The sequence below is a fragment of the Calliopsis andreniformis genome, chromosome 5, assembly GCF_051401765.1.
Source record: "Calliopsis andreniformis isolate RMS-2024a chromosome 5, iyCalAndr_principal, whole genome shotgun sequence".
NCBI lineage: Eukaryota > Metazoa > Arthropoda > Insecta > Hymenoptera > Andrenidae > Calliopsis > Calliopsis andreniformis.
In genome coordinates this window covers 7,068,351-7,092,602 of record NC_135066.1, presented here as the reverse complement: position 1 = coordinate 7,092,602, position 24,252 = coordinate 7,068,351, and the positions used below count along the sequence as shown (strand labels likewise).

Below are 24,252 nucleotides of genomic sequence, written 5' to 3'. Positions count from 1 at the left end.
TTTGTTAAATATCACGTTCATGATTTATTTATGTTCATCGGGATTTTGTAGTACTGTTTTAATAATTTGTATACTATGTATACAAAGCTACAAATTAATATTCTTAATATTCGAAGTAAGGAAACATGATACTGTTGTACTAAAAAATGTACATACTGTCAATTATAATTATATTACTCTTACTGGTGAAAGTGATTTGAAATTGCAAATATTTATAAGAGAATTCACGAATGTATAACTCCACGTATATATATAACATAAGTAAAAATATTTGATAATGTTTTAAACATTCTCTTAATATTTGTACTAAAAATTAATAGTAAAGCAGTATCACTCATTTAAAATCTTACTAATAGAAATATTATTATAAAATAATACTTATGAACAAAAATCGTGTAATATGGTATTATACATAAGTGACTTCCATTGAAGCGTAACTACCTCCTTTGGTCGATTGATTAAACTTTTATAAAAAAAAATTATTTGTCGAAGTATGTTTTATCATGTGCAATACATAAAATATATATATATATATATATATGTACACATGTATGCCTATGCATTCATAAAATGTACTTCCTCATAGTTTTATTTGCATATTCATTTGGTATGATTTTTTTACTTTTTCAGTAAAGTTCTATACGATTTCAATTCTTGATCTTAAAAAATTTCAACTTCCGCATAAATTTACTTATATAGTTAATAATATCGTTAAGGTTTAACTTATATACGTACAAAATATTTACTACTGTATATATACAGAATCTTGTGATCTCTCGATCACTAAATGATTTTAAGTCTTCATCTCTTTCAGTTTTGAAGTTTCTACATTTGTTTGTTCATTTTCTATATTCCTTTGGTGAATGGGTGTGAGGAACACTAGCTATTGGTCCCCAGCTGTTGTTGCAAGAGCACTGGTATCTCCACTACTACTTTCTACTATAAGCATTACAGTTTCAGCAGCACCCCTTACACATTCTACTTGATGACCTGCCCAATCTTTACGTTGACAAAATGTAGAACAATATGGTGTCCTTCTACATAAAGAACACTCTGCAAATGCTTCTCTATTACAGTTGGCACACTAAAAGTAAGCATCGTAAAAAAATTAATTTAATAACTTAACTTATAAAATTTTATAGAAATATGAGTCTTTTTGTGTATTACCTTTTTATTATGAGTATCTGATGCTGGTTGCAGCCCAACAGTCTCAATTACATCTCCCCTAGCTCCTAATTGTGCTACTAATGCTTGCTCCCTTCTCTGTTGTCTATTTACTTCCTTAGCTTCCTCTAATGTACGCTTAAATTCATGAGCTAATTTCAACATTTTATTAGACATCTCATCAAGCTTTTTGAATACATCGTCGCTTTGTCCATTTTCCGTTTGATGTACATTTTGAACAACTCCATCTTGATCCTGTGGTTGTTGAACAACCAAACCATCTGTTGAAACGAACTGTGACCATACTTCTTTGTCAGGTACAACGACTTCACCATCGCTTTCATCATTATTACTACCATCGCGAGAATTATCACTTTTAAGTTTACGCGATGGTGCATCTCCATCGGACGTATCTCTTGCTCTTTTCCTACGCTTATATGGCGTAAACAATCGGACTGGACCCGTCTAAAATATACAAAAATATACAATATATAATCTATTAAAATAGTACTAAATTATAAATTAACATATACTAACTGCACTGTCATCATCACAGCAAGCTGCACAAGTACAAGAAGTAGCATGTGGCTTTAAAATCTGCTCATCGATCAGTGTCTGTAGACTCCTACCACCAAATCGAATACTACGTTTCCAGTCTTTACTTGATGCTCGTCCACAAAGTGCTTCAAATTCACTGGGTGTGTACCAGTCTTGTCCAAGTTTAATGCATCTTCCTCTAGCTCCAGAACCAAATCTACTTTTATGCAGTTCTGCATTTGTATTTTTGCATCTAACTGGTAATACAGCTAAATTAGCAGATTCTGACCAGCTACATATCTGTTGGGTATTTGCTGTAGAAACATGTATTTGTTCCGACTCGTGCTCCTCTGTACTATTCTGTATTACTATGTGTGTTGCTTTTAATTCACCATTCCAGCGTAGAGGGTCTGTGTCCTTATCGTGACGTGGTTCACAAATAAAACCATTATCGACGCATAGCATCTGTTTAAACTGCCCCGAACCAGGTAACTGAAAGAAGAAAATATTTTATTATAATTTCTCAAAAATGTATACATTTTAAATTCTATTATTTTCAAGAAAATGCATAAAGATCACAGAAATGCATGAAGATTAAATAATAAATTAAAGACATTTATTCAAATAGGAAAAATAATCAAGCTGTAAGATATATTCACAAACTGGAAATAAAATACATCTGTTACACGTTATAGTCTTATGGATTGTCATCAGCAGTGAGCCTATAAAATGTGAAAAACACATCTCAGATTAACTGAGATGTCAGTAAGTAGGAATAAATACTAATTCCATCAAAAGTGAAACTGAAAAGAACTGACAGCAAAAATTAACATGCAAAAGCACTTAGTCCATAATCGTCACCGAGAAACACGTGTTCCCTACGTCGTCCTATGTGGACAGGCGCAGTCACTGCGTTAGTGCCATGCACATTATGCATACACACTGCATACACATTGCATGCAACAATCATGTACACAACCACACCTCATCTTCCAGCAATCGTTCGACAGAATCATCGAATCTTAACGTAACTACCGTTCAGGCACAGATCTGAAGGGAGGGAAAGTTTCACTGAAAAGTCTTCTTTTTCGATGTACCTGGAGCTGGTCCGAGGTGATGACGTTGAAGGTCGTCCCATTGGTCGAGTTCGCTACACCGATGATAGAACCAACAGGCAAAGAAACCGGTACACCGACTCCTGGAACGCCAGGAACACCCGGTACCGAAGTGACGCTCGCCGTCACGGCGACGGGATGCGCCTCGTGCTCGGTCGTTAGGGCAGACGCCTCCTCGGTCTCGCTCGTCAACGGTTCGGACATGTCCGGTAGCACGGCGACACTTTCCGATGTTTGACTCTCCTCCATTTCGGCTGTTCTCGCCTGTCGTACACACTATGGCGTCAGCGCACGCTCAACGCAGCGCCACGATTTTTTGATAGCTCTGCGATTACTCGCGACCACGGGACTTCGAGTTCGTTCGACAACGTCTGTAGCAAAGGAAATCACGATCGAGTCGAGACAACGCGTGTCCCTCAACGAATTCTGTGCTGGTCGATCCTACTTCTCATTCTTTTTCCTACAACTTGCAGCAGAATACTTTGCTAGACTTCCTTCGTATACAATACACCCACGAATCTCCGTTGTCGAGTGCCATCTTTATGTGCTTCGAGTAGCGCTCGGTTTGAATTATCTACCTACGCCGTTCCGCGAACATTCAATTCTGAATAATATTGATGTAAGATTGTATGTGATATTTTGTTTATCATGGTTAATGGTATAAAGGCACAGTAAATTGATACGATGAGCGAGATTGTGATCAGTTTGGTGGGATTATGTATACTTGAAAGTATAGTGACGTCTAACCTATTTTCATGCTAGATCGCTCCTTTTTAATGGAGAAATATGAACGAGGTTTTTTTGTTGCTTTAACGAGCCACTGATTTTTCTGCAAATGTATTTAGTATAATATTTGCGGTTAAGTATGTATTCGCGCGAAGGGACGTCAGAGGGATCTAACCATTCTTCACGGGAAGTAGATGATTCAGAGGAATTGAATGAAGATAAACCTACTTCCTTAGGTATATCATTGACTAGCTCTAAAATAATAAAGCTACCGAATCAGCCATTTCACCATCCTACACATTTTTCAGAAAATTCAGCAAATCAGTTTTCAGTGTTGTCAAAAGCTCAAGATGATTTAGCAGGATTAAAAAAGTTTGCGACGATTGCGACACAGACCCCTCTCACGTTCATTAGCCTTACTCTGACGCAATCGTCGTTAGATAAGCAATTTATCGACGCAACGACATCACCGACGGTTTTCCCTCAAGAGTCGAATCACGAAGCGAATGAATCCCGCGAAAATGCAAAACCCTTTCCATGCTCGTCTGTTCGAAATCAGGTATCTTGTACCTACACATTCACTTAACAATGATTTCAAAAACATACATGGGTGTATTGTCCAAGGTATCAATCATCCTTAGTCGAGAAGCCGCAGAGCAAGCAACACCATTACGCCCGTCGGTAATGCATTCGATATCAGGAACCCCACGAGATACTTTGCAAATATCTACTTCGTTATCATCTGACAAATCCGAGACAAGAAACGAGATTTTAACAGTGACTACCGATTACGGGACTGCATCACCAGAAACACGTAGCATATTGGTAGATGCGATCGACAGAAACAGTATATCCTAGCAATGTTCTTTTTGAAATGCGTTTGGCGAACATGTTTTCTAATTGAATTGTCTATTTTGCTTAAGGTGACAGGGGTTTGCATTTATCCGTGAGAAATGCATATGAACCACCGCCTGCTTTAGATCTGGCATTACCTAGGGTGGAACTAGTTACAGATAACCGACCCAGGTGCAACGTGAATCATCGAAGATGGAGTTTAACTAATTGTTTACGGTGTATTTCATCCGTTCAAGACGAAGTATTCAATTTCGTACAACATTATTGTATTTCACGTGGTATTGCGAATTATAAGATAAGTAATTCGCGTGATAGCCAGATATGCCTCCTTACATGAGAGATGCACCGCCTACTTATTCCGCGCTATATACCACCCGTGGAACAACGATGCATCATTGTAGACCGTTTCGATTGACGAATGACTCGTCTTTCATAGCCTCGACACCACCGCCTAGTTATGCTCAAGCTCAAGGAATTCAACTTACGTCTTATTCCATGGATCGTGTGTTTTCAATCACATGTACATAGTCGGATATGACTAAAAAAATATGTTACATGAAACAGACCTGGAGTTATTGGAATAATAAATTATATTTATTAGTTTAATTGAACGAATATTGTTAGTATCATCACAAACACTTATTTGAGAGCGTAAAGGATTTTTGTTTCTTTACAACGATGTCAAATATATAGTGACATGGTTGTTTTTTAAATTTTAAAGTAAATTTTACGGATTTTTGTTCAGAATAATACAGGGTGTTTAATAACAGATGACAGAAATTTGAAGGAGCGATTCTATATGCTAAAATAAGACGAAAGTGTGTCTCAAGTTTTATTTCCGAATTATTAATTGTTGAAAAAACGTTTAAAGTACGCGTGAAATATGTCTGACTCAGAGCTTATTCTACTGACTTCAATGTGTCTGATACATTGAGTGATGCTAATGCACGCCAACAGTAGAATAAGTCCCAGATCAGACGCATTTCACGCGAACTGAGACGTTTTTACAACGATTAATTTTTCATTCTTAATTTTCATCATTCTTCATTTTTGTCCTATTTTGACATGGAGAATCAACTCTAAGTTTCCGACACCTTTGCCTCAGATACACTGAAAATACTATTCCTTGCTTTCAAGATCACCTTTTATTTTAGTCGACACGATTAAAAATTATCTATATTTAAAATAGAAGTAATAAAGTAATTAAAATATTTTTTATCTTCCATTTTAAATCATTTCTGTCCAGGTCTGATAGGAGAATTACATTTTTCGAATTAATAATGCCCTTTTTTTAGCAAACCCGAATGGATTCTTTTCTCCGAGACCTACGACCGCAGTATGCCCACGATGCACCATGACTGTTGTAACATCTATAGAAGTTCGACAATCTATAATTACCCACGTGGCAGCAGTTGTGCTCTTTTTATGCGGGTACAAAATATCATACTCTGACACATTATAACACACAGAACAAATTATTTTATTTACAGCTGCTGGCCTTGTTGCATGGCACCATATTGCATGAACTCGTGCAAGAACGTTGACCATTTTTGTCCTATATGTCGTTCACACCTTGGAACATACAGCCCATGGTGAACAAACAATTGAGAAAGCGAACTTTCTCGCATATCAGCCGAAGAATCTTGCATGCTCATTAAGAAAAATTGTTTGTTTAGAACTTTTTGTTAACTACTTGTATTATTTTTGAATAGTTTTTCTATTCAAGTGGCTTCTTGCTAATGAATACATTGTACTAAAGATGATATCAAATTAATAAGATGTTAAAATAATGTTTTGTCGTCTGAGTGTACTTCTTTAGTCTATTTTTTAATTATAGTTGTGAAAGTACAATTGTTATCTCGATACAAAGGATGAACACAATGGTCTGGTGCGTCGTAAATGTTCCAGAATGGTCAGATTGGTCCATAAAATCTTTTAACTTTCCCTCCGTTCGTTAACAAACCAAGTCCTCAACCTAAGAAAAACGACCTAAAAGTGTCGTCTTTAATTTACCGCGTGATATGCAGACCGTGTAAATAGAAGTCCTCAGGTATATTATCCTTTGAGCCTTTCGTTTTTCGCCAGTCGTAATTTGACATTTATGGGAGCAGTGTCCTGTGTCCAACGTATTCATTCGAATATTACTATCTCTTATCAAACTACGGCATTAAAGGCAGTGAAATTTATAAATCATTCGCGTTTCTTTCAACCATGCACATCCATTTTCCTTTGCTCTTATTATATTTCTCTGTAATGCGTGCAAACGTTGATGCGTGGGACAGTTTCAGAAGATTCACACATTTTTGGCAACCAAATATTAATCGATCAAATGAATCGTTAACACGGAATTCATTGAGAAGTAATTTACCATCGACCAATTTTCAAAGTGGGACACTGAACAACGTTGGCAGAGAAAAACGGTGTACGTATGGACATGTCTTTTTTATTAACAATATTTCATTCTTATCTTTTTATTACGTATGTTTGTTACATGCAGTATTTCCTTTGTTCACGTTGGTGAAGTTTGATAATAACATTTGCGTTGGATTAAACGGTGAAAATGGCACTTGCGTGCCAGCAACTGAATGCTCACAGCGTGGAGGTGTATCTAGTGGAGTTTGTGCAAACGGTTATGGAGTTTGTTGCATTGGTAAATTTACTAATAAATGATAGAATTTTAGTTATGATGGTAACAATAATGCTGCTAGTAATAGTAGCAGGAGAATTACAATAGAAAAGATGGAAAGACGGGATAACAAAAGTATGAAACGATAAAAATTACTAAATTTTTATTTTTATTTAATGTTTATTTTAACAAAAATAAAAACTATTCAGATATTTCATTCAGTTAATGATAACACAAAATAAATTAGTACTCAGAAATAAATTATTAAAAATATTCTGTTATATTAGTAACCGTATCTTGCGGAGAGACGACTGCTAATAATAATACCTATTTCGTTAATCCAAATTATCCATCAACTTTTGATGGAACGGAATCTTGTCAACTAACGCTGATTAAATCGCATCCCGATGTTTGTCAGTTTAGGTGAGCTATTATTTTATTTCTAGCGTTTATTTACTCACATGTAGATAAAACAGAGTCGTTTTAAAACTCACGTATGTTCTAGACTTGATTTTGTGCAATTTAATATAAGAGGGCCGGAAACGACCAATCACCAATGCATTTATGATCAATTTATCATTTCTGGAGGTAATCCGGCGCCTACTATCTGCGGGAATAATGTTGGAAACCATAGTACGTGCAAATTTTATTATCATTCATCTTGTGATACTCTGTTTTCGTAGTAAACATTGTTCTCCCACAGTATACATTGACGCCGGCCTTGGACAAACAAATCCAGTGACGTTAACGTTCGTTACGAGCGGAAGTTCTTTCCCTCGGTCTTGGAAGGTACGAGTTTCCCAAATTCGTTGCAACACCGTGTACAGAGCAGAAGAAGGGTGTTTGCAATATTTCACGGGTATATCAGGCCAAATAAAATCGTTCAATTACGATCCTACTACAGGATTGCAATTGTCCAATCAGGATTACAGTATTTGTGTCAGAATGGAAAGGAATTTTTGCGGTATTCAGTACACGGCATGTCCAGTCGATGGTAAGAATGAAATTTGTAAGTAAGGAAGGGGTGAATTTGATGATATTGAATTTAAAAAGGGTCCTGAGTAATTTCCAAATATGCTTATTCAATACTCAGGATATCAGGTAGGTGATCCCAATTCGTATAATATTTCTAAATAAACATGTAATGAAATTATTCAATATTTCATCAAGCTTGGGTTTTTATCTGACATCTACGATAAATTATTATCTATAAAAGGATTTTTTAAGTATTAACCCTTCTGCGGCCAACTACATTTCTATTTGGGTTTCCTCATGATGAGCAGGACCCGTCGAAGGTCGTTGAGGGATGAAAGTGTTATATATGAAGGTATTTAATAACAGGTCAATCAATTGTACCAACTGGTGGGACTCCTGTGGTGCAAATGATGCGCAATAGTGCGTTTACTTTAACGGGAAATACACAAGGAACACACATTGCGTCAGTGACAGGGGCTGCTTGCCAATCCGACTGGTTAACGATCCCTTGCGCATCAAATTTGGGTAGATTACCAACTGCTATGATGACATGTATCGATCGAATATGCGGTGGTACATTTAACGCAGAGACTCAAAGTTTAAATTCGTCATCTGTTGTTAGTAAGTACTATTTACTTGTTTACTGACTAAATAAGGCTAAATAAATTGTATAACGAATAATTATTTTTTAGGTACAGTGAAACCCTTTAGACTAATTTTCCACACGGATAGTATCGAGGCTCCTAACGATGTTGGGAACAGAGGATTCTGTTTAAATTACGTCCAACAACCTTGTACCACAAAGTTGAGGTGAACTTCTCTTTAAATATCATTTATTTTTAGTTACTTGCACAAGTAATGAAAAGGAAAAGAAAAATAACGTATATAATCTGAACTTTTATTCGCACACATTTAAATTAACAAAAGGATTGACACGTTGGTGTTAACTGTGACAAAATTTTCGTTGACTTTTCATCATTAATTTTATAATTTGTTTAAATTTGAAACATATTTTTGTTCTTATGGTACGTTTTTACGTGACATTAAATCGTGACTTTTGCGGTCATGATAGTAAATGTCATGACTTTTGTCTACTATCACTACTACTTTTTACTTATTACTTTTAAAAGTAATATCACAAACAGAGATTGAAGTATGTATGTAACACAGAGGTAGGTCTAGTTTTCCTTAGAAAAATGCAGAATCTCAATTAAAAGCGTATGTAGTAAAAAGAGAAAGGCGACATTAATTACATTTAACGCGTAATTGATTTTACGATTAGAGTCTAAGATGAAGTTTGACTTCGTCGTTAATCAAAACGAGATGTAATACATACACATACACACATACACGTAGAAATACAAATACTCCGACATTGCAACACATTTTCGTTTCATTTTATTTTTGTAAAACAATCTAAACTTATTTCGTCATTAATGAATGTATTCATAATTCTCGAGATTCCCTTTCAATTTTACTTAAGACGTAATCTTTTATATCATTGGTATTAATAAAGGTACTTATTGCTATGTATTGCCGCCAAAATATATTTTGTTTACTTTAATTTTATATTTTCGCCACTTCCTCAGCGATGAGCATAATTCAACAAAATACTTCATTTGTGCTTTTATCACAAAAAGTTGCCAATGTTAGGCAATTGCAGGCCGTTAAAAAATTTCCAAAACATGCGACAATGGTCATCGTGCACGTTGAATAATCGTGTTGCATGATTCTTTCTTTATCGACAGGGAAACGAATCTTTATCGCCATCTGATAATGTAGGGTACGTTCAAGTATATTTCGATCTATTGATTATAGATCTTTCGACTTTCGATATTTAAATTTCCAAACTTTCGACTCTCGAATTATATACCAATTTTTGGCTCACTTTTGAGGTTTTACGTTAACAGTTCTTGCATGTACAATGTATAATTGGACCACGTATAAACATGATTTAACTTTTATAAATTATAATGATTTGATTAATAGAACGTGCAACATGGTTAACAACTATATAGTGAGTATAGCTGTATATAATTTTCTCTCAAATATTCACATTTAACAGGGTATTAAATGTAATTGTACTGAACTTTATATCGCTGCAGTTCTCTTATCCTGTAAATCTGAGTTATCAATACGAATTGCCATCGTACATCCGTACGAAAAGTAAGTAAATAGGTTATAAAAATACGGGTGGAAGTTATAAAGAATGTACAGTGTTATAAAATTGATCGATAGTCAACTAATGTGCGATGACAGTGCAAAAGTGCCTCTCGTTATCGATCAAATTATGTCAAAATGCAATCACACAATCAGTTCACTCATATGCTGGTTGTTTGAACAAATGTTTTGTATTCTTTGACGCTTCGTATAGGTCGCAATTGATACGCGAATATAATATTATGTAGAAATAAATCGATAAAAGATTTCATAAATTCTTCAAAATTGGTTTGCAGTCATTTTTTTAGGCTACATATATTATGTTGAAAATCACTCGCAATTAGTTGTATCGCTTGTAAGTATAGAGAGCAATATATTAATTCAAGTCAGATGGGTCAAATCTTGGCAACTCCACGGAACATTCGTGTGAACGAAATCAAGGGTATAATACCCTTAGTATATGTAGAGTCTCGATTAAGATTCTGACTCATGATATGCTTCGAAGTACCGAAACGTGTTGAGATTACGAATTCTGTGGAACAGACGCTTTCATAAAGTAAGTGAACATGTCGATTGGTAATGGGAACACAATCGTTGAGTTTTTCTCGGCCGATATGGTATTCAGAGTCTGGAAGCGATTCAAACAAATTAATTTATTCTTGTGAATATATTCTCAAAGATAGTAAGCTTTATAACGAGAAGAATCTCTTGTATAGTATTTGATAGCGTTTGATTGAAACGTACCTGCAAGTAGCGAAGTTGCAATGCCGCAGGGGAATCTCCTATTACCTCCGAGGCCTCCCTCAGTGCACGACTGGCCTTCTGTTCACCTTCTGCTGCAATTACCTATCAAAGCAATGGCAATTGTGTTAAGAAACGCAAAATCCGGTAGGATTTCAATTTTATTTCCTTCCAAGACCGACCTTTGCTCGAGCTTCACGAGCTGCTTCAGCTTCCGCGGCCATAGCTCTTTGTAATTGTACTGGTAGCCTCACGTCTTTGCTGCAAAAGATGTTAAAAAACGTGTAAACCATTTTTGAAATCATTATTTTCACGGAAACAGTCCTTTTAAAGGTGTACTTACATCTCCACTCTCTCAACCTTGATCCCCCATGTATCGGTAGCTTCATCCAAGGACACCTGATAATTCAAGTCGCATTATTCAAACGTGTGTTCTCAGTTGATTAGACACGGTGTCTGGTTATAAATCGTTTGAAATGTCGCTAGGTATTTTGATGTAATCAAAAAAATTTAGGAGAGAATTATATTGTTTTAAACACAACTTTTTACAAAATGGAAGTTAAATTCCTATTTATAAAAAGAACAAAAGTATACTTCTCATTCCATCAGAAATTGTGTTTCAAACAATATCAATCTTTTCTTCCGCACCTTTTCTTTATTTCAATAATATAGTCACTACTTCAAACAGATATCCTGGAAAGTGACACATTTGACAATAATTACCTGCATGTTACCAGAGATAGTTTCACGCTCGCTGAGAATCTCGTGCAGCGGTCTAGTTCCCATAGTGTTCCGAAGCGTGGTTTGAGCCAACAGTCTGGTACTGTGGTGGGCATTCTCGACATTCGCAATCGAGATGGTCGCATTGTTAACGCGATAGTAGACCACCGCGTCGACGGACACCGTCACGCTGTCTTTCGTCAGCACCTGCCGAAAGAGTCTCCTTTTAACTGTCTCGTATGCAATACGAACGCGACAGTCTCATCGTCTATCGATTTACCTCTTGCGGAGGAACATCGTACGTTCGCGTTCGCAAGTCGACACGCGCGTAGTTGTCTATGCAAGGTAGAATGAAAAAGATACCTGAAAGTAATCGGTGACGAGTAAGATTAGAAATATTCGTGAAGGCGTAGGAAGAAAAAGAAGTTTCTTACCAGGTCCTTTAGCGCCTCCAGAAAGCAGACGTCCCAAACGAAATATTACTGCTCTTTCATATTCTTGTACCACCTGGAAAAATATTGGCAATTTAGGGTGGCAACTTAGGGCGTGAACACATTACTGTCACGTCAATTGAACTCGTGTTACATATTATAGCAAATTTGTTTCATATTATAGCAAAATATGTCTAAAACGAGGGAAAAACCTCGTCTCACATTATGGGTTTACTATAGTACGTAACGTGAGTTTACGTGACGTGATAACAGTATGTTCGCATCTTTATTGATTAATTTGTTTCGCAGGTAGTGTGATACAGATCAGTGAACGATTACAAGTCGACTATGAACAGAAGAATGATATGCAATGAATGAACGTGGACAGAGATGCTGTTGAGAAGCTCAAGAGAAAAAAGAATTAGGTAAAAAAAGATCAATACATGAATTTTCAATAAGCTTTCATTTTGAAGAGGTACTGTACCTTAAAGCAGACGAAGAGGGAAAACGGCATAGTTAGGACCACGAGAACCCAAGACAATATCACTAAAATATTTCTGCAGGCGCCGGTTTCTTTTTGTGCACTATCATCCGCTAAAACATATTGAGAAATTAAATTTCATTATAGAGTCAGTTATACAGGATGTACCAAAGCTGGTGGTGCAAGTGGAAGCAAGTGGTGCAAGTCAGTGACCACAGTCTGGTCACTGACTTTTTCTACTGTAAGCTAGAAACATTTCTCTCTCGTTTAAAATTCAGTCAATTTTCTCAAAAATGAAACATGATACCAACAAATTTTATTGTACATTTTCTACTTATTTTTTCACCTTTGCACTTGTATCAACCAATTTTAGAACACTGTATATTGCCGTCAGAGAACAAATTTAGCTCTATTTTCTATTGCAATTGTCAGCGTGCAAGTATGAAAGCAATTGTATGAGTAGTTCCGTTTTAATCGATTTTATCTTTCTAATTCGTGGAATGACTTAACACTTTAAAGAGTGAAACAGTTTTTTATAGAAAGTTACAATTTCTATTGTTTGTAGAATGTTTGATCGATAGGAACTCGCATTCTAAACAGGTACCTTCTTCTCGTTTATAAGGTAAACAGTCTTTATCTTTCATCAGGTAGGGAGCAGGCTACTATTAATAGTGTATCGGCTTATCTTCAAAAGCTATTGAGAAATCCTCTCAGATCGTTCAATTAACTTGGTCTGAACAAAAAAGGAACCCAGCATCTTAGAGCATATTCAGTTTGAAGTATCGAGCCAAGTGTCCACTTAGATGAAAGATATTGGAGGATCACTTGGCCTAACAATATGAACAGTTTGTGTTTCATTACTATTTGTGAAGCAAGTATTTCAAAGTTCTCGAACCCATTGTAAGAAAATCAACATGATTACTTTTCTAACATTTAAAAAAATTTCCAAGAAATAATTTTACAGTCCTCATACAAACGCGGAGCAAGTAAACTAAGCAGAATGAATGTTTTCTTTAGGACTTTTAGTGGGGATACCGAACGATATGGTTTCATAAATTTCAGAATTAATACGACTCTTTTATTCTTGATAAGCTAATTCCATTACGATCATTAAACACTCCTCCTAAAATAATATCGTAACTGCAGCTTTAGATAACGAGATTGCCCTCCTGTTATTTCGTGACTGCGTTCATTATGTTTCTAGCAGTATAAATCTTTGAGCAATAAACTACTATAGTCCGTGGGGACATCGATATTTTATCGTATGATTGCATTCAAATGGTACATCGACACGTGAGAGACACGTACAGATGAATTTGCACTGGACTTCGGTTTTATCATTGATTTCACGAATACCTTCGACCTATTCACTCGCAGATCGATATACATATATTGCGTGTACAACCTACATTCAGAAAATTACACCTCGTGAGAGGTGATAGATCAAAACTAGACACGGTAGATAATACCATAATATTGTATGTACATTGTTTCGCATTTTAAATGGAATAAACAGTCAAGTGTTTGCATGCGAATACAAGGTCACGTTAGTTCATAGAACATGTTGTTTGAGTAACTAAACGAGCAGGACTAAAAGCGCGGGGTGAGGGCTTAGCAGAACCACTCACAAAAAAGTCATAATTAGAACTTATTTTAGAATAATAATATCCTAATGAATTTGCGTGTCCAAAAGGAAAAAAGAAGTAAGCAGCCCATAGGTCGTGGAGTTCGCTTACCGTTTAACATCTTGAGAAGATGATCGAGCTCGAATTTGACAATCAAACACGAATCACACACGGATTCCCTGAACTAGCTTTGAAATCTGGGAAGCAGGAGGGGATGGTGGACCAATTCACAGGAAAATGAAATAAACCAGGGCGAAATTGAAGCTGGACGTATTGACGTCACACGGTTCACTACGAGCAGTTGTCTACACAGTCTATGTTTGACCACCTACATGAGAAGTCTTTCTCTCTCATTTTCCCTCGTATCCCTCGCTCTTCTCTGGCTCCCGTTTCCTCTTCAGTCATAACGGCATGCGCGAAACGCGCGCATCCACCCTTTTCTGCGTTTATCAAGTATTTCATTCCCTCACCTACCCCATGCTCTCTTTCTCCTTCATTGTCTCTTTTCGTCTACCTTTTTAGCGCTCAGTTTTGACATCAGATGATAGATCTATATTTTTAGGCATTCATTATTTGTACGGTATGAATAAAAAAAGAATGACATTTGAATATTTGGAGGATTTTGTTCAGTCATTGAGTTACTGAAGATTGGGAATTTGAGGTCTGTTGTGTAGATTATATAGCCTCGTGTGTAGATTCTACAGCCACGTGTGTAACAATTGTAAAAACAGTATTCTAATGTATAGTTTCAAGGAGACTCGTGAAATATTTAAAGTTCATAAATATTCAGTCAGATTTCACGCGTTAACCCGCGACACAATGATATCAAGATATGAAATATGTCTGGATGGGATGGTTAAAGCAGGGTAGTTCTTAGTACCGAAATCCAGATATAGTACTACGATTTATGGTTTTATAGTCCACGTTCCACTTACCGTTTTAGTATTGAGTTTAGAATCGTAGATTTATCTGATTTTCTAGAGACGTTACTATCGATTTGTTCAGTAATAATGTGTCGGTGATATGTTTATAGCCGACCATCACAATCTATATGCAAGGTGAATGTTAAAGAAACCAAGTTCACTTATGTAAAGCGAAGAATAAATTCTCGAACGACTGAAAAGGGCATGCAGAGCTTGTAATATAGTTTCGTTATAACTCCCCGTCTGACTAATGACTGACTACTACTCCTTAAGGAGTCTCTTTTTTTTCTCAGATGTTTATATGTTGTTGCACGCAACTTATGGAATTGCGACAAATTGAAAACATAGACATACACATTAACTACTAATAGTTCACGTATTAAATATTCAATTATAAATACACTCAAAACATTTTTATCAAGATTTGATTTGATCAAGACATTGTTTAAAAAGGTAAATATTACTATTGATACATCACTGACAAAATAGAACTAGAATGATTGACGACCTCTAACATTCTTGTGATACGTAAAAGAAAATTTGACCTTCTTTACACTCGAGTAATATTTAATGGCTGCTCTACTCGTGTTATGATTATATTCGATCCTACCGAATTAACAAGAGATGTACACGTAAGCTTAAACTGCCACTTTTTATCGTAACTAATTCTCTTAACACGAGGACAGAAATTCTCGATCACTCACCGCCGATGATGCGATTTTGTATATCATCTGGCCGCGTGTTAATCTGTATCGTTGATCCATTTCCATTGCTTAAAGTTGCCATAGGAATGGACATATCAATTGGGTTCACACGGGTCTCGAATCTCGCCACCTAAGGATCAAACAAAATACGCACTGCGTGACACAAAAATACAATGTCAAATACAAAGACACAAAGTCAAGACCACGGTGCAAGACAACCGATCGCCTGTTTCACGCGTGTACTCAAAGTATGCGCTAGGAAAGGACAAAATTTACCTTGAGCATTATATGCAACATTTTTTGACAACTAACGCTTTCGAGAACAATTTTGGTTTATTTCAACATTCATCACGATAAAATGAGTTTACTGAAATAACACACACATGGATCAAATTTGTGGCGTTGTTACAACGCAAACAGTTAGCAGCCCAACTTCGATTGAAACGCATTCGCGAGTTTGGATACTACCTCTGTCTTTCCAATAAATATTGTCATTGAATTTGAACAAAGTTAACAATCTCGCATTCACTGAGCCTTTCATATGCTTATGAGATGCACATGCAGCTGGATGCTAGATTAGTGACGCGAAGATGCGCGAGAAAGCTCAAGGAACAGATGGAACTGCATCTTACCACGTGGTGCTCTGTTTTTGTTTTTGTTTCTAGTACATCAGTGTGAGAAAAAATCGAAACTAAAGAAAGAAACACGTAGTCACCTTGTCGATTGTTGCGTGTCGTTGAAACAACTAACAAGACGAATGAAGAGAGCGTCGCGATGCCGTGACGCTTTATACGATGACGGCCGCCGCCCTAACTAGTAGTATAGGAAAATATATGGTCGGCCAATGGGACCGATCTAATATGCAATAGCTACCACATTTTTTTCTTTTTCCACCTGAAATCGGTCGTGCGAGGATCGTTGAACATTTATAATAAACGCTGAATTAAGATGTATAACAAAATAACACTTTTTTATTTATATAAAAAAAGGAAATTAATTTAGTTTATAGGCAAATAAATAATGTTTACTTTTATTTTTTTGGAAGTGAATAGAGTTCATTATCGGTGCAGACATTTTTGAAATGATGCTCGTGAGTCAGACGTTATGTAATGATGACAAAAATATTCCGTCATTGTCCGTCCTATATACTCTCGTATCAAACCAGCGATGTTTGTAGCGATGCTATATTTAGTACATGTTACAATTTAAGCCGAGTATAAGGAAATTTTGCATATACATTGAAAATAAAAGGATTGGTATTATCTTATTATTAAGAAGAGCAATTTCTGTGTATATATGAGTGTGCGCATGCATACTCTATAAATGTTCAAGGTCGTTTATATTAAACATGGAAATTGAAATATCTTCTACACGAGTTGTACTTTAACCGCGTCGTTACCATACCGTATATTATTACTGAAATTAGTCAAACTGATTTATGAGGGAAGAGAATCAACAAGTAATAAAGACAATATAAGTGGAGAGCACATGTTTTATTGACATACTCTTTAAATGTATAACAATATTATCATATGATACATCGCGCCCTTTGATTCAATAGAAATGAGTTTTTCATTACAAATAGCATCTCTGTAAGCCGTGTCTCATAGATACAGCGAAGTTTTATACTCGAAGGAATTAAAACTTACAATCGTTCGGATCAACGATCACTTTTAAGAATCTTCTTAAATGTTAAGATATACTGATAAAAAGTGAAATATAAAAATGCACTGATGTTGTATCGATTGATGTCAATGATCCGTTCATAGAGTAAACGTTAAATACTTTTGTTCTAGGCGTCGCTCTGTGTGGCAACATCCGCTTTATACACTTTCTCGTGTGCACCTACGTGCATGTGTGTGCACTTTAACGAGCACAAGCATACATGACACATATATGCGTGCAGGGGAATTTATTAGGCAAATTATTACGATGCATTCGAGAAATCTATCACGCGACGATGTACACGATACATTTTCCACTGCTGGTCTTGATCTTTTGTCGTTCTGACTGGACTGCACCAGCTTTGGGAAAGATCGTGAATAGTCTTTAAAATACTGGCTCATAACTTCTTGCAGTCGCCTCGTTACTGATTTCAACATATGTATACATTTTACTTCGTACTCGAATACTTCATGCTTAAAATGCGAGACCCGCTTCGGAATATGTGGTGAATATTTTCTCGATCGAATTAACGTAAGCAGCTGTCCTCAAGTCCAAGCCGAGGTTGAATTTCATTGCAGTTTTCATGATAGCCTGTAACAAAATTCATATGCGATTAACTGCGGTGTAACAAAGTATTTATCAGGTGGAAATCTATGAAAAATATGTACCCTAGCGGATCTCTCCATTGTGTAATCTAAACCAGAGTGGACAATATCTTTTTCAGAGGCACCGGAAATACGTTTTTGGAATGCCTCAGAGGGTGTAACAGGAATTCGGCCACCAACACGGCCAAACCTACGTTCTAACGATTCTTGAACAGATTCTAAAAAAGAGTTGAATATGAATATACAGATCTGATTAAAAGTATTGTATTATAACACTATAAATTCATTACATACCTAACAAATGATAGTTGGATTCCCTCTCGTATTTGAAAGTAAGTCGACCGTACGACACATGGTTCAAATTCTTTAACCATTCGAAGAAGGAAACTGTAACACCACCAGCATTGATGTACAAATCGGGAATAACGAGTATGTTTCTATCAATTAAAATCTTATCGGCAGCTGGAGTAGTTGGTCCATTAGCAGCTTCGGCTATGATTTTAGCCTAAATGCAAAGTAACAGATCATGAGTATATTTTTCATTAAAAGGAATCAAATTTTTATATATACTATCATTAAAAATTTGGAATTACTTGGTGAATCATGAGCTGTAAAAACTTTTTTTATCGAACGAAAGAGTTTAAATAATTATAAACAAGGAATTCCAATTTTTTCTTTAACGATGTAATTAAAGAAACAACACCTGAATGCGAGTAGCATTTTCTTTGGTAATAACTTTCTCAACAGCGGCGGGTATAAATATATCACATGGCTCGTACATGAGATTTTCGCCCTCATACGGCTTAGCACCAGGGAAGCCTACGATAGTACCATTTTCTATACGGTAGTCTTCCAGTTGCTAAAGAAAGTACAATCTCATTATAGACATTATGTAATCGGCATAATACTTCATTTTGGAACCAAGGACGTTACCTTAGGGTCGATGCCTTCTGAATTGTATATAGCACCATCGTGTTCAATTACTCCTATACAGGCGGCACCAGCGCGATGCAAATAACGCATTGAATGCAAACCGACATTACCGAAACCTTGAACAATAAATGTCTTTCCTCCCCAGCCAGGGGTAGTGCCTATAATCAATCGAAATCACAAATTCATGCCTTCTACGTCAAATAATAAAGGAAAAATGGGCCGCAGCTTACCAATCATGCTCATGTAGTTAGCTTCATTGATAAAATTCTCTAAACCATGGAATACACCACGACCTGTCGCGGATATACGACCATGAATTCCACCTTGATTAATAGGCTTTCCAGTTACACAAGCGTGGGCGTTAATATCTAAGTGTCCAATGGTTTTGGCGTAAGTATCTGCGATCCAAGACATTTCACGTTCTCCAGTTCCCATATCAGGTGCAGGAACGTCAACGCCAGGCCCTACAGAATCAGAACAGATATTTGACTCAATATCTTATCAAAATAACCACCTGCACTCATAATCTCTTAATCCATACCAGATACTTAATACAATTTAGTATTGAATTAGCTTTGAGACACGTATCGCTTGTTCAAGTAACAGATAACAACCTTATCGCAGAATAAACTGAATAAGGAATTTAGTCAAAATAAATGGATTTCGTAATGCGTAGACGATAACTCTAAGTAAACTTCTGAGAAAGTAGCATTGGTAGATCGAAAAAAAAATTGTTTTAACATGTTCCAGAAGCCTCACCGATAAATCCTTTCTTTGCGAGCTCCAGCGTGAACCTCCTGGTAATCTTCTCGAGCTCATGTTCAGAGTATAACTTCGGATTAATCTTGATACCAGCCTTGGCTCCGCCGAAGGGCACGTCCACACAAGCACATTTGAAAGTCATTAACGCCGACAAAGCTTTCACCTCATCCCGCGATACGTCCATCGAAAAACGGATACCTAAAAAGTACACGAACAAATAGGCTACAATATTTCTGATAGAATCGCTTTGGCTCGCCGCATGTTACAACAACGCTAAATATAAACCTGTACGACAAGATACATATGCGTGAGGCGGTTTTTTCCTCAAGAACGATTAAAATATCATTAGTTACTTACTAAATATAAGTAATCGATAAGATTAATAAAAAGTTTCATTTAAGCTAGATTATGTATGATTAAGCAATCACACGAGCTTATAATTCCAGACGAGGTAGCTTAAGCGATAGAAGAGTATCAAAAACTTTAACGATTAACGATTACACCAGTGGTAATTGCTTCTAATCTATAAATGATTGAAACGATAAAAGATTAGAATGTCCCGGGAGGTATTGTCTAAAATTAATTTTAAATCCCCTGAAGGAGTTGTACAACAAACACTTCCGTGAAACTAGTCTAAAATTGTCAGAGGACTATTAGCGTGATTTTCATACTTGGCGAGACGTTAATATACGTATTATGAAGCATAACGTGCATATAGGTATCTATTTTTACTAAAAAGTACCTATCGACGCGGAAAAAAGTCGCAAATTGGCCACCAACGAAGTGAGTCAATATTACGCAAATGTTATCGGTCAAAAATAGTCAGATGACGATAGCCCGCGCAATGCTTACGCACTCGAGTGACCTCGTTAATGATTCTTTTAAATAACATCTGGAAGACGAGCGGGACTCGTTCACAAGCGAAAGTTCGCGTAAGTGATGTATTTTTTAGATCGTAATAACTGGCAAAAAGCTGTGTACCTTTGACCACCCGATTAGCGCTGCTTGGTCTCTACTCGTTCCTGGTAGAGATAAGAAAAGAAGAGACTTGACTCGCAAAGAGCATTGACCTTATGCATCATGACATTGGCACCATAGCTGCAATTGCCAAACTCCCTCGAATCAAATGCCGAATCAAATGATTAACTAATGTTTGGCAGGGAAGAAGAAAAAGGTAGACAGCTTGGCATCAGCGAACGACTTTGCATCGCCTTATTCTAACTATAGAGCGAGACGATCCCGGGCTGATGTTTGTAGGCGGTATTATCTTCGATAAATGCTTTATAAATTTGTATTATTTTCGACGCGTGTTACGCAATCGATGCGACAAGCATCTCTTATTAACGATATTCATGAGACACGAGTGTATGCAAATTAGGCAGCTCACTAATGTCCAATCAAGTCGGTGTTACATTCTAAATAGGTCACTAAAGCTCTAACTTTTTAACTAGAAACAATTATGTGAATATCTGTTACATATATTGGATGATTTTACGATAGTAAAGTGACACGCACATATCACGTTTTTAAGAAATTTGTGCTTAATACTTAATACTCGTTTTCAACATTTAATACTAATTTAATATTCAACTTCTAGTACTCAGTCTGCTACTACAATTATTTCATTTAAATGATTACACAGAATCCTTGCCCTATCGGAGTAAGAATGTAAGAAGACTATAAAAACCCCATAAAACATATTTAATGTTCAAACTTTTGGACGCTAATATAATAAATTTATAAGTAATTAAAATTCATGACTGGTTTAATCTTAGAACCACCGTATTATAAACGTTTGGCAAAGGGAAGTGTATTACGATCATGAGTGTAAAGTAAACAGAATAATTGCAATGTCTGCCTCATGACTAGCAATCACGAGACAATCATCGACAGCGTTAAAGTAATCTGTTTGCTTGGCTCGTGGTAAACACCCGCTGATTCTATTTCGCACGTGGCTGCTAAGGACGAGCTCATACAAATTTATATCAAGGATACGATAATGCATACAGAGTAGCATCTAAAAGGGTACACCTGAATGCCTGAGCTGCTTTCGAAAGTATGAAAATATCGCCAACAATACTTCTCCCCTTCCCCGTCTTCTTTCTTTTTTTAAAAGTGTTCATGTGATTTGCTTCGCGTGTGCGTCATCTCTTTCGATTAGCAGGTATTAAAGATCATAAAAATACTAGACTACCAGTATAGATTAACCAGGCTAGACTAATTCTATATGTTTTTGTTTCAGCACAGCCTGGGTTTTTGAGATCAATTAAAATGGGTGATTTGAAGAACAGTATAAGTCCAAAATTAGTCATTTTCAAATAATCTCAAAGCACTAATACACGTAAAAAAATTGCACTGAATTACACGTTGAGATCAAACAGTTCAAAATGTGGTTTTTGGAGTTGTACCGTTCTTCAACTCACCGATTCAATTAATACGTCGGAAACTCGTATTTATCTCGTTAATCCTCGACTGGTATGGTGTCACTATTATATACATGGCGGGAGCGCTGCGATTTTATTTAGTAAAAAAAGAATTGTAGTTCCAAAACTGCAGGTGTCTAGAAAAGTATAGTTATTTGCCATTAACGTTTAAGGAAACCTAAATTATCTATAGATGTTTTTCATACCGAATACTAAAAGGTGAATTAATATAAATACCGTTAATAAATATCAGTTAAGTTGAACAATTAACCAGCAATTTCATAAAACAGCAAAATTTTAAAAATATTGACAAGCTTATAGCGAATAGAACTGTACTCGCGTAATCTCTTTTTCTGTATCAACATTAGCTACTGAAAATCTACATTTTTGTTTCCTGACTGGAGTAATTGGATCCCTCATCGATAAATCAGTATTACAAACAGAATTACTGTTCACCATGCAGGTTTCTTTTAATTCTGTTACACAAGAATTGTAGTTATTAATAAAAGAACAAATTAGCTCCAAACGGTTTTAACTCACAAACATGCGGGCAAAATTAATCATTGTAATATAATCTCCGTGAGTAAGGCCGTTGTCAAACGTAATAAGACTAAACATGAACGTTTGCGCGTTATCATACTCATTGTCACTTATAAAAATCCAACCCTACTAGCTCTTTTCATATTATCGTTTAAACGATTACTCCCATAGACTTAGGGACAAGTAACATTCCAGAAGAATTTCGTTGACATTATTCGTATGTTATAACGTTGATGTAATCGAGAACTTATCAGACACCGCGTGAATAATAATATTTAAACAATCTCGCTGGGCTGTCGTTGATACGTTCCCAATAATCTGCTCTCATGGGATCGAGGTTAAAACCGCGTCGTAACGTACGAAGCCGTAAAATTGTCGTAAGTGTCACGCGTCTAATCATATACGTACAGTGAATACTTAAAAGTAACTAGCAAACTATGGCAAATTTAAGAATTAGACGCAAAGACTGATATAAACATATTTGTAACTTATTTAGACGATTTTACGAAGGCCTCGTACAATACGAGGATACTTCGTTCCTCGTTACGTGTCGTCATCGATGACGTAATTGATGTGCCCCACTAATACCGAATTCAAGCAGTCGCAAAGTGTTTGCTACAGCAGCAAAACGCTACTTCACGAAACTATGCATCTCCTATATTCTATGAGGTTATAAGCGACGAATGCAGTTACATTGATTTGACTGTAGAAAAATTAGTATTAAAGCAACTCCAAGCGTACGTTCATCGACACAGAAATCTTTATCGGCTTCTTTATCCAGGAAACGATCGACGCTGATTTTAGGACGGTTCTAAGGATACAATATGGAAAAATCTATGTTAATCGAACGAAGGTGACCGATTTTACCTCCTTTACAGGGTGTTCTATGGGTGGAATGCTGCGCACGGTAGCCAGTGATCATTTCATAGTCGCCCGAATCGCGTCTCAGGGGGAAGGAGGTTTCGAGGATATGGTCACATGGTTCCATGAGCATCAGGATTCCCTTCACCTTTTTCTTCCTCTCCTCTACGCTCACTCTGGAGCGTTTGCCAATATCCTCGACCAGCTTGTCCTCGACGATCTGACAGGCACGATGGAAAAAATATTCGACCATGTCGAAGAACTTCGGATTCAATTCTGTTGGTATATCCTTGAGTCGGTCGGGTATCTGGTGATCGGCGTAACCGCGTGCTTGAAACGCCGGCACGATGCGTACCAGCGTATTGTGAACAATGTCATTGTTACACGGTACTTGTTTCAGAGCGATGGACGACCTCGTCAGTTTTCTTACGTGAAACATTTTCGCGGTTTGCCCTTTCGACTTCTCTGTCTATCGGAAAACCGCACTGGATTCTAACACACGAGTCAGACCCTTTCGTTTGCACACTCAGAACGATCCTCTCTACCTGTCCCGCTCTCCAACCTTCTTCCCGATCCTCACGGAGCTCAAGCTCTCGACCAACTGCGTGAGCAACGGTGTTCCTTTAGTACCGATCGAAACAACCTTGCCTTTCCACCGCGTTCCAGACACAACTCTACCT

The 24,252-nt window shown here is 36.7% G+C and overlaps 6 protein-coding genes across 8 annotated transcripts; 3 read left to right on the top strand and 3 right to left on the bottom strand.

The window, feature by feature from the left end:
- Positions 1 to 64: 64 nt before the first annotated feature.
- Deaf1 (deformed epidermal autoregulatory factor 1) lies at positions 65 to 3,330 on the bottom strand. Its single transcript, XM_076378812.1, has 4 exons — positions 2,799 to 3,330; positions 1,702 to 2,193; positions 1,168 to 1,629; positions 65 to 1,084 (listed from the first exon to the last, which is right to left on the bottom strand). Exons 1-4 carry the CDS (start codon positions 3,063 to 3,065, stop codon positions 884 to 886), a joined length of 1,422 nt encoding a protein of 473 aa, XP_076234927.1. The 5' UTR covers positions 3,066 to 3,330; the 3' UTR covers positions 65 to 883.
- A 241-nt stretch (positions 3,331 to 3,571) lies between these two features.
- LOC143179522 (uncharacterized) lies at positions 3,572 to 4,863 on the top strand. 2 transcript variants are annotated; one of them, XM_076378815.1, is made up of 4 exons: positions 3,572 to 3,778; positions 3,851 to 4,101; positions 4,167 to 4,389; positions 4,466 to 4,863. In XM_076378815.1, the coding sequence occupies exons 1-4, from the start codon at positions 3,682 to 3,684 to the stop codon at positions 4,732 to 4,734; spliced, it is 840 nt and encodes a 279-aa protein (XP_076234930.1). In that variant the 5' UTR covers positions 3,572 to 3,681; the 3' UTR covers positions 4,735 to 4,863. The 2 variants fall into 2 exon arrangements, with proteins under 2 accessions (XP_076234930.1, XP_076234929.1); XM_076378814.1 differs by having other exon boundaries at positions 3,572 to 4,101.
- Positions 4,864 to 5,334: 471 nt separating this feature from the next.
- On the top strand, positions 5,335 to 5,993 carry LOC143179595 (lipopolysaccharide-induced tumor necrosis factor-alpha factor homolog). Its single transcript, XM_076378910.1, has 4 exons — positions 5,335 to 5,353; positions 5,482 to 5,550; positions 5,693 to 5,828; positions 5,888 to 5,993. Exons 1-4 carry the CDS (start codon positions 5,335 to 5,337, stop codon positions 5,991 to 5,993), a joined length of 330 nt encoding a protein of 109 aa, XP_076235025.1.
- A 51-nt stretch (positions 5,994 to 6,044) lies between these two features.
- LOC143179594 (uncharacterized) lies at positions 6,045 to 8,812 on the top strand. Its single transcript, XM_076378909.1, has 11 exons — positions 6,045 to 6,063; positions 6,176 to 6,188; positions 6,235 to 6,350; positions 6,425 to 6,523; positions 6,571 to 6,819; positions 6,895 to 7,047; positions 7,311 to 7,446; positions 7,529 to 7,656; positions 7,727 to 8,032; positions 8,365 to 8,619; positions 8,691 to 8,812. The coding sequence occupies exons 1-11, from the start codon at positions 6,045 to 6,047 to the stop codon at positions 8,810 to 8,812; spliced, it is 1,596 nt and encodes a 531-aa protein (XP_076235024.1).
- A 1,746-nt stretch (positions 8,813 to 10,558) lies between these two features.
- LOC143178681 (band 7 protein AGAP004871) lies at positions 10,559 to 16,422 on the bottom strand. 2 transcript variants are annotated; one of them, XM_076377442.1, is made up of 10 exons: positions 16,416 to 16,422; positions 15,784 to 15,913; positions 12,535 to 12,644; positions 12,054 to 12,126; positions 11,900 to 11,982; positions 11,623 to 11,826; positions 11,243 to 11,298; positions 11,082 to 11,160; positions 10,903 to 11,004; positions 10,559 to 10,786 (listed from the first exon to the last, which is right to left on the bottom strand). In XM_076377442.1, the coding sequence occupies exons 2-10, from the start codon at positions 15,875 to 15,877 to the stop codon at positions 10,682 to 10,684; spliced, it is 906 nt and encodes a 301-aa protein (XP_076233557.1). In that variant the 5' UTR covers positions 15,878 to 15,913; positions 16,416 to 16,422; the 3' UTR covers positions 10,559 to 10,681. The 2 variants fall into 2 exon arrangements, with proteins under 2 accessions (XP_076233557.1, XP_076233558.1); XM_076377443.1 differs by lacking the exons at positions 15,784 to 15,913; positions 16,416 to 16,422 and adding an exon at positions 14,268 to 14,429.
- Positions 16,423 to 17,898: 1,476 nt separating this feature from the next.
- Gdh (glutamate dehydrogenase, mitochondrial) lies at positions 17,899 to 24,241 on the bottom strand. Its single transcript, XM_076379289.1, has 8 exons — positions 23,579 to 24,241; positions 19,746 to 19,946; positions 19,217 to 19,450; positions 18,987 to 19,144; positions 18,757 to 18,912; positions 18,348 to 18,558; positions 18,117 to 18,271; positions 17,899 to 18,039 (listed from the first exon to the last, which is right to left on the bottom strand). The coding sequence occupies exons 1-8, from the start codon at positions 24,009 to 24,011 to the stop codon at positions 17,923 to 17,925; spliced, it is 1,665 nt and encodes a 554-aa protein (XP_076235404.1). The 5' UTR covers positions 24,012 to 24,241; the 3' UTR covers positions 17,899 to 17,922.
- Between the last annotated feature and the right edge of the window lie 11 nt (positions 24,242 to 24,252).